General features: G+C 37.6%; 1 protein-coding gene across 1 annotated transcript in view; it reads left to right on the top strand.

Annotated features, from left to right (window-relative positions):
- DNAH11 (dynein, axonemal, heavy chain 11) overlaps nucleotides 1-9,901 on the top strand; it is a 364,599-nt gene that overhangs the window by 165,652 nt on the left and 189,046 nt on the right. The window contains exon 46 of the mRNA XM_008573669.1: nucleotides 98-246. Within this exon, the coding sequence (XP_008571891.1) occupies nucleotides 98-246 (149 nt within the window). The remainder of the gene's footprint in view (nucleotides 1-97; nucleotides 247-9,901) is intronic.

Genomic DNA, 9,901 nt, shown 5'->3' with positions numbered 1-9,901 from the left:
GGGGGAAAGTCCTTTGTATTGTTGTGGCAAGTGAGCAGGCTTGATTGGCTCCTGGGTGACAGTCTGCCTCTGTTCTCTGCTGCGCTCCTCTGTCCAGGTGCTGACCCTGGCCAGCAATGAGCGTGTAGCTCTCAGTCCCTCCATGAGGCTTCTGTTTGAGATACATCACTTAAGGACAGCAACCCCAGCGACTGTTTCCAGAGCTGGGATTCTATATGTGAACCCACAAGATTTGGGCTGGAATCCGTGAGTATTTCTTTAAAAAAAAATTTTTTTTGTCTTTTGTGGTAAAATATACACATAAAATTTACCATTTTAACCATTTTTCAGTGTACAGTTCAGTGACATTAAATACATTCACATTGTTGTGCAACCATCACCACCATCTATCTCCAGAACTTTTTTCACCTTCCCAGACAGGAACTCTGTACCCATTAAACAGGAATCATCCATTCATCACTTCCCCCAGCTCCTAGAAGCCTTCTTTCTACTTTGTCTCTATGAATTTGACTATTCTAGGTATTTCATATAAATGGAATCACAGTATTTTTCCTTTTGTGATAAGCTTATTTCGCTCAGCATAATGTCCTCAAAGTACATCCATGTCATAGCATATTGCAGAATTTTTTTTAAAGGATGAATAATCTTCCATTGTGCGTATATACCACTTTTGTTTATTCATCAACTGATAGACACTTGGGTTGCTTTTACCTTTTGGTTATTATAAATAATGCTGCTATGAACATGGACATGCAAATATCTTTTCAAGACTCTGCTTTCTGTTCTTTTGGATGTATACCCAGAAGAAGAGTTGCTGGATCATGTATTAATTCTATTTTTAAGATTTTGAGGAATGCCATACTGTTTTGCACAGCAGCTACACTATTTTACATTCCCACCAACAGTGCACAAGGGTTTCAGTTTATCCACACCCTTTCCAAAATTTATTTTGTTTTGTTTTGTTTTGTTTTTGATAGTATCTGTGCTAATAGGTGTAAGATGGTATTTCACTATACTTTTGATTTACGTTTCTTTAATGAGTAGAGATGTTGAGCATCTTTTCATGTGCTTATTGGTCATTTGTATATCTTCTCTGGAAAAATCTCTATATAAATCCTTTGCCCATTTTTTAATCAGATTTCTTGGTGAATATTTCTCTTTTTTTAATTTTAGTTTTAAAAAGCTAAACATTAAGAAGTTAAACAGAAAATCAAAAATTTTCTTGAAATTAATGAAAATAAAGACACATCATACCAAAACCTGTGGGATACTGCAAAAGCAGCACTAAGAGGGAAGTTTATTGCAATAAAAGCTTACACCAAAACAGAAAGATTTCAACTAAACAATCTAATGCTATACTTCAAAGAACTAGAAAAACAAGCACAATCCAATCCCCAAATCAGTAGATGGAAAGAGATAATTAAGATCAGAGCATCACTAAGTGAAATGGAGACCCCAAAAATGATATAAAAGATTAGTGAAACAAAAAAGTTGATTTTTTTGAGAAGATAAACAAAATAGGCAAAACATCAGTTAGGCTAACTAAAAAAAGAAGAGAGAATATCCAAATAACAAAAATCAGAAGTGAAAAAGGGCAAGAATCACTAAGGCTATTATATACAACTATACACCAACAGATTAGAAAACCTGGAGGAAATGGATAAATTTCTGGACACATACTAACTACCAAGACTGAACCAAGAAGAAATAAAAAACCTGAACAAACCAATAATAAGCAACGAGATTGAAGCAGTAATCAGCATTTTCCCAAGAAAAAAGAAAGCCCAGGAGTGGAAAGCTTTCCTGCTGAATTCTATCAAACCTTTAAAAGAGGAATTAATACCAATTCCCTTCAAACTACTACAAGTAGTTGAAACAGAGGCCATTCTCCCAAACTCATCCTATAGGCCAGCATCTCCCTGATACCAAAACCAGACAAAGATACAACAAAAAAATAAAACTACAGGCCAATATCTCTGATGAACAAAAGATTAGCAACCGGAATACATCAACATATCAAAAAAATTATGCACCATGACCAAGTGGGATTCATCCCAGGGATGCAAGGGTGGTCCAACATATGCAGTTCAATAAACGTGATACACCACGTCAACAAAATCAGGGACAAAAAACCACATGATCATCTCAATAGATGCAGAAAAAGCATTTGACAACATCCCTTCCTGATAAAGGCTTTCAGCAAATTAGGTATAGAAGGAAAGTATCTCAACCCTATAAAAGCCATATAAGACAAACCTGCCACCAGTATCATCCTGAATGGGGAAAAGCTGAAACTTTTCCTTTAAGAACAGGAACAAGGTAAGGATGCCCAGCCCCACCACTCCTATTTAGCATAGTGTTGGAAGTACTAGCCTGAGCAATCAGGCAAGAGAAAGAAAGGGCATCCAGATTGGAAAAGATGAAGTCAAACTATCCCTGTTTGAAGATGATGTGATCTTGTATATACAGAAAAACTTGAAGACTCTACCAAAAAACTCTTAGAGCTGATAAATGATTTCAGTGATGTTTCAGGATACAAAATCAACATGCAAAAATCAGTGGCATTTTTATATTCCAATAACAAACTAGCAGAAAACGAAATCAAGAAAGCAAGCCTATTTACAATAGTCACCCAAAAATAAAATACCTAGGAATCAATTTAACCAAGGAAGTGAAAGTTTTCTACAATGAGAACTACAAATCACTACTGAAAGAAATTGAAGAGGACATGAGAAGATGGAAAGACATTCCATGTTCATGGATTGGAAGAATTAACATTGTGAAAATGTCCATACTACCCAAAGCACTCTACAGATTCAATGCAGTCCCCATCAAAATACCAATGACATTCTTCACAGAAATAGAAAAAGAAATCTAAATATTCATTTGGAGCAACAAAAGACCCCAAATAGCCAAAGCAATCCTGAATAAAAAAAAAGAAAAATATTGCGGATGGAGGCATTACAGTATCTGACTTCAAATTATACTACAAAGCTACAGTAACCAAAACAGCATGGCACTGGCATTAAAAACAGATACTCAGACCAATGGAACAGAATAGAGAACTCAGAAATCAACCCACATGCTTACAGCCAACTGATATTTGACAAGGGCAACAGGAACATACATTGGGGAAAGACCGCCTCTTCCCACATGCTTACAGCCAACTGATATTTGACAAGGGCAACAGGAACATACATTGGGGAAAGACTGGGAAAGTAAGTGGTACTGGGAAAACTGGACATCCATATGTACCACTTGCCATATACCAAAATCAATTCAAAATGGATTAAAGACATATATAAGACTGTAAATTATAAAACTACTAGAAGAAAACATAGGGGAAACATTTCAGGAAGTAGCACTGACTGGGCAAAGGCTTTATGAATAAGACGCCAGAAGCACAGGCAACAAAAGAAAAATTAACAAATGGGATTATGTCAAACTAGAAAGCTTCTTTATTTTAGTTTATTTTATTTTTGGCTGCAAAACAAGTCTTAATATGTTTTAAATGACTAAGATCATAGAAAATATGTTCTCTGACCAAAATAACAGAAGGAAATTTAGACAATTCACAAATGTGTGGAAATTAAATAACTCGCTCCTAAATAAACAATGGATAAAAAGAAAAATCACAGGGAAATTAGAGAGTACTTCAAAATAAAAATCAAACCTCAACCTATCAAAATGCAGTACTTAGAGGAAAATTTATACTTGTAGACACCTATATTAAAAATATGAAAAACCTCAAACCAGTAATGTAAACTTCTACCTCAAGAAAATAGCAAGAGAACAGCAAACTAAACCAAAAGCAAATATAAGTAGGAAATAACAAAGATTACAAATATAAATAGGAAATAACAAGAAATTATGTAATAGGAAATTTAAAAAACAATAGAGAAAATCAACAAAACCAATAGCTGATTCTTTAAAAAATTAACACAATTTGCAAACCTTTATCTAGACTGACCAAGAAAAAAAGAGAGAAGACAGAAATTTCTGAAATCAGAAGTAAAGCAGGGGCATGGTAGAAAAGTTGCTGCTTCTATTATGCTTGAGGTGCTTTGAAGAGAGAGATTTCTTCTTTTTTCTTGTCTCCACTGGTGACACTCCCTGTGTCACTGCAGTCAATTGTCTGGCATGTCACCTGCATGGTATCGGTGGCTACTGCTATGGTGTTGAGCCATTTTTGCAGCAGCTGTGGCAGTGGCTGTGGTGGACCACCCACATGGAAGTGGTGTTTTCAACATGCTCCTTGCCTGCTTCTGGGTGGAGGGGGCTGTCCTTGGCCAGGTCAGGGATTTTATAACCTATTTTCAGTTTATTGTACTTTTTAAATTTCTACTCTTTTGAGTCTTATTCTTATTTGAATATATATATATATTTTTTTTCTCCCATGTTCTTCTGTGCATTTAAATATGTTTTTCTATTTAACAAAATCATCATTTTCAATGAAAAAATTTCATTTCTTTTATTTACTTATGTATTTATTGGCTTCCTTTTAAAAATTTCTCTGAGATCTCTTCGGGAGTTGCAGAGGACAAGAGCTTTACAACCTTTTCATGAGATTTACCTCCCTTACCAAAGACTATATCACTCTTTCTCAGTTCTGAGACTTGGAAAGATAATGACAGAGCTCAGCATTAGCCTTTTCTTCAGATGCAGGTGCCACAATAGCTTTATTTACAGCTTTAGCTGTGAAATCTGTTACAGCATTTTGTTCTGAGACAGGTCTGTCATGGATAGCTATGATGACACAATCTTTAAGATCAACTGCCACAGGACCTAAGGGAGGAAGGGGTATCTCTGGTTTCTTGCTCTGGCTTTTACCCCTTTCACCATCACAGGACTTGCCAGTGGCCTCATTTGTCACACCAACTTTCTTAGGCATCTCAGTACCAGAAAGAAGTCGAGCAGAGAGGCCCCACGCTGCCTCAGCCCACAGCCAAGCCACAGCATCCCTGCCTGCTGAGGCACCAGGGAGTGTAGTCCCCTGAAAATCTTCTGCCCCCAGCAAAAGAAACAGTCTGCAGAGCAAAAAGACTACCTACAGAATGGGAGAAGATATTTGCAAACCATGCATCTGACAAGGGGTTAACATCCAGAATATACAAAGAATGCAAACAACAGTAAAAAAAAAAAAAAAAAAAAAGTAACATTTAAAAAATGGGCAAAGGAGCTGAATAGGCATTTCTCAAAGGAAGACATACAAATGGCCAACAGACACATGAAAAAATGCTCAACATCACTAAGCATCAGGGAAATGCAAATCAAAACCACAGTGAGATATTATCTCACCCCAGTTAGATTGGTCATTATCAAAAAGACAGAGAATAACAAATGCTGGCAAGGATGTAGAGAAAAGGGAACCCTCCTACACTGTTGGTGGGACTGAAAATTGGTGCAGCCATAATGAAAAACAGTATGGAATTTCCTCAAACAACTACAGATAGAACTGCCATATGATCCAGCAATCCCATTGCTGGGTATATACCCAAAGGAATGGAAATCATCATGTTGAAGGGATACCTGAACTCCCATGTTTATCGCAGCTCTACTTAAAATAGCCAAGAGTTGAAACCAACCTAAATGTCCATCGATGGATGATTGGATAAGGACAATGGTGGTATATATACGCAATGAAATACTAATCTGCCATAAAAGAGAATGCAATTCTGCTATTCATATCGCAGCTCTACTTAAAATAGCCAAGAGTTGAAACCAACCTAAATGTCCATCGATGGATGACTGGATAAGGACAATGGTGGTATATATACGCAATGAAATACTAATCTGCCATAAAAGAGAATGCAATTCTGCTATTCACAGCAACATGGATGAACTTAGAAAATATTATATTGACTGAAGTAAGCCAGGCACAGAAAGACAAATACCACATGTCCTCACTCATATGTGGAAGCTAAAAAAACAGAAGAACAACAAATAAAGAAAAAAAGAAAGATACAACAATCTTGACAATAATTTGTTGAACTTTCCAAAGGAGAGAATGGAACTGAGGCCACCAGAGGTGAGAAAGGGGGGCGGTTTAGTGAGAAATTGGTAAAGGGCCACAAAAAAACAATTATATTGTATAACGATAGATACAGTAATTTTCCTGATTTGAAGAAAAATCAAAAAGCTAAATATTTATATGATCATTTAAAGATATTAGGAATTAAATTTAAGGCTAATAATTTAGGCTTATTTAAAGATAATTAAATTGGTACCTGGATTCCTTTGTCATTTTCGCTTGGACATTGCCTTGTTCACACACATTGAATATGTCAGAAACAAATATTTACTTGGGTAAGTGAATAAATAATAATAGCTTGTATGGAGCACTTATAAATAAATCATTTAATGAGCATATGTCTGTTTGTGTGTGTATTTAATACACATACATGAACAGTGGTGATGCATTGATTTAAAGCAAGTTTATTTTGCCCACTTACTTACTCTCCAAATGCTTGTACTTTCCGCAGTTTGTCCTGGTGGCCACCCGTCACCTCCAGCATTCCTACTCTGAGCTGTAGGCAGCTCTGAGCTCTGCAGGTGAACACGGGCTTGGGCCTGGCATGCTTCTTGTGTCAGGTATCTTCTGTTTACCCCTCCAGATGTACTCTCCATTGTTCTTTTCCTGCTCTGTGCCCTGGGAGGCTGTCCTCTACGGATCACATCATTGGGCTTCCTTGCCCTCTGTCTTCTGGTTGGTTTGGCCAATGAGGAGCCCTGGCAGGACATGAGAGGGAGAGAGCAGAGTGAGGTCAGGCTATTTGTTCCCCTGGCTCCTTCTCAGCAGGGTTGGCTCAGGATGACTGTCCCTCAACTGCAGGTCACAGCTCCTCTTACATCCCTCCATAAGATCTTTCCTCCCAGGCCTGGTAGTCCTTCATTCTCTTGTCTGGCAGGCGTAGGTACAATAACCGTTCCTGGTATTACCCCATGGCATGGTACCCTCCCTTCCAGTTTCTCCCTCCCTGACCTCTCCTTTGTAACTACTCTTTTTATTGATCCTTCCCTAGTATCCTAATTTGAGAGTGGCATCTGCTTCCTGCCAGCTGCCTGACAGATACACTTCACCAGGCTGATTTTCCTCTGCGTACTGATTTTCTCCCTAAAAGTCTCATCCCTTAAATCTACAGCATTGTAGAGGCCTGTCCGGGCTTTCATCTTTAACAAAACTTTATTGGATTTTTCTAGGAGAACGAGTGATTTTTAAATGTCTAAAATGGAGAGTTCTTGGGCTAATAGCTCCTTTCTCCAGCAAGGACCCTAACTCTCTCCTGGGATGTTTCTGTTTGTCAGAAGCTAGCTGGAAGAGTCTCTCCAGTGTCCCTTGACTCCTACAGACAGAGATCACAGGCAGCCCAGTGCAAGTGGCAGTGCTCGTTCCCTTCAGGGGACTCCTTGCCCTGACTGGGTGTGGTCTGATTTCAGTAGTGAACCTCACAGCTCCCAGGGCCTATGTAATTCAGTCTCAGTCACCCCAAGCCAGTATCTTCTGTGTTCAGTTTATCCTCTTAAGTCTTTGAGCACTTTGCTTCTGGTTCATCTCAGACTTTCCTTACCTGAGACCTAACAACTTTTGGTATAAGAAATGATATTTAGAATCCAGGTTCATTGTGCTTGTTGCTACTGATATGTCATTGCTTCTAGGCCTTTTCAGTGACTAGAACTGGCAATATTTTTTTAGTTTATATTAGAGAACTTAAGATATCATGGATAAAAGAGATTATGAAATAGTATGATAGTGTCTCTGTAGAGTATCATTTACGATATCACTTAAGTTTCTTATAACATTTTTGTTAAAATTCACTGTTTTAAAAAATAATTGTATTTCCACACTTTACAGGTAAGGGCCACATAAGGTTAAACAGCATACTTAAACTTATATCAGCATGTGACTAGCCATAGAAATTAAATATTACTGTAATTCTGTGTTCTAAATAAGTTTATTAGAAGAATACTGGGCAGTTCATATATGTCTGTCATGATCGTGAGAAATAGAAAAAGGAAGAAAATTTCTGAAGATTAGGATCACTGACAACTTTTTTCTGATAGAAAGGGATGCGAATTTGTAGAAAGGGAAAAACATATAGGCAATAAATTTTTAAAATTCATTAGTAATTATTTAAATTAAAATTATTTAAAATGAGCATAACATTGAAAATGGAATTTAGCAAACTGTGTATTTCTTAGCTTGTAAGTAATGACAGGAAAAGGTGGGAGGATACCTGGAATTTAGTCTGATTCCAAAAGAGGTTACTGGTAGATAACTTTTAGGAGCCACAGCTTTAGACCATACTCTCTCCTCTGTTGCTTTAGTTAAAATATTCTCTTGGCTTTCTGTCACCTGCATTGGATGAGCTTATTGTCTTCCACCCCTGCAATTCTACTCTCTCATCAAACTTTTAGGAGCCACAGCTTTAGACCATACTCTCTCCTCTGTTGCTTTAGTTAAAATATTCCCTTGGCTTTCTGTCACTAATTCTGTTACCTGCATTGGATGAGCTTATTGTCTTCCACCCCTGCAATTCTACTCTCTCATCTTTGGATACTGTATGTACTTGTAAAAATACATACATTATCCAAAAGCAGCATATGCAAACTTTTGCCATCGTCCTAGGCCACCATGAATGACAGAGAACCTGAAGCTTGCTGTGAGGGGTAGACTATAAGTCTGATGAATTCCTGCTATTATGTATGACAGGATAGAATCCCAGACTATGAATAATAAATCAAAAAAGTTTTCAGAGACCTGAAAACTTTAGCTACCTAGATAGTTTTCAAACCACAGGGCATCAGACTTCACATGATAGACCTGGAGCCCATCTGGAGGAAGAAAGAGCTATAGAGCTGTTGATGTATATAGTAGTCTGTTTCCATTGCCTATAACAGAGCAGCTGAAACTGGGTAATTTATAAAGAAATGAAATTTATTTCTTACAGTTTTGGAGGCTGGGAAGTCCAAGGTCCAGAGAAACACATCTGGTGAGGGCATTTTTCTTGGTGGTGACTCTATAAACAACACAGGGTGTCACATGGTGAGAATGGGCTGAGAAAGAGAGAATTAACCTTCTCAGTTCCTCTCCTTATAAACATCAGAACCACACCTACTACTCCATCAATGCATGAATCCATTCATGTGGGCACAGTCCTCACAATCTAATCTTCTCTTACAGGCACCTCCTTTCAAGTATCATAATTGGATTTCTCACCCTCTGTACATTGTTACAGTGGAGATAAGTTTCCAATACATCAACTTGGGGAACACATTTGACCCATAGCAATATGGGACTCATTCGCAAATTGTGAAAAGCCAAAGATTCTCTGTTAGTGACCTAGATATTGGCATTAAGGTGATATATACTGTAACTATTTCCTGAGGCAGGGGCACCAATGTGGGTGATCTCTTACATAGGCAAGGGATAAATATGCCATTTTAGTATATCATTTTCAATTGTATGTTGCATGATAGTGGTTTGTCCCATCTGGTCATGTTCAAGTTTGTAGAATCTTTTGAAAACCATAAGGAACTTTTTTTCTGAAGTGAAGTGGAAAGAATTGCAAACAAATGGAGATCTAGATCTTCAGTGTTTGCCATTGCTGAAGATAATAGTCTCTCCTTCTAAAATTTGCTGTCCTTTAATGTCTATTTTTATTCCAAACTATGGAAGCTTAGCAATAATTCTACATGAAATTTTAAACTGTCTGTATTTTCCAATACAGATATTTTTACTCCCTATGTATGACTGACCCCTCTTAGAGGTCATTTATTGGCCTTTTATTTCTGGGCAGAATCAGCTCTTACCATGTCTTTTGGTTTGATTGAGCTTACTTTCTCCTGGAGCAGCTCACTTCGGGAGAGGTCGTTTGTACAATAGCATCATTTGCTAATGGGC

The sequence above is a fragment of the Galeopterus variegatus genome, unplaced genomic scaffold (genome assembly GCF_000696425.1).
Source record: "Galeopterus variegatus unplaced genomic scaffold, G_variegatus-3.0.2 Scaffold949, whole genome shotgun sequence".
NCBI lineage: Eukaryota > Metazoa > Chordata > Mammalia > Dermoptera > Cynocephalidae > Galeopterus > Galeopterus variegatus.
The sequence above is the reverse complement of the archived record's forward strand: the minus strand, read 5'-3'. Positions and strand labels throughout refer to the sequence as shown.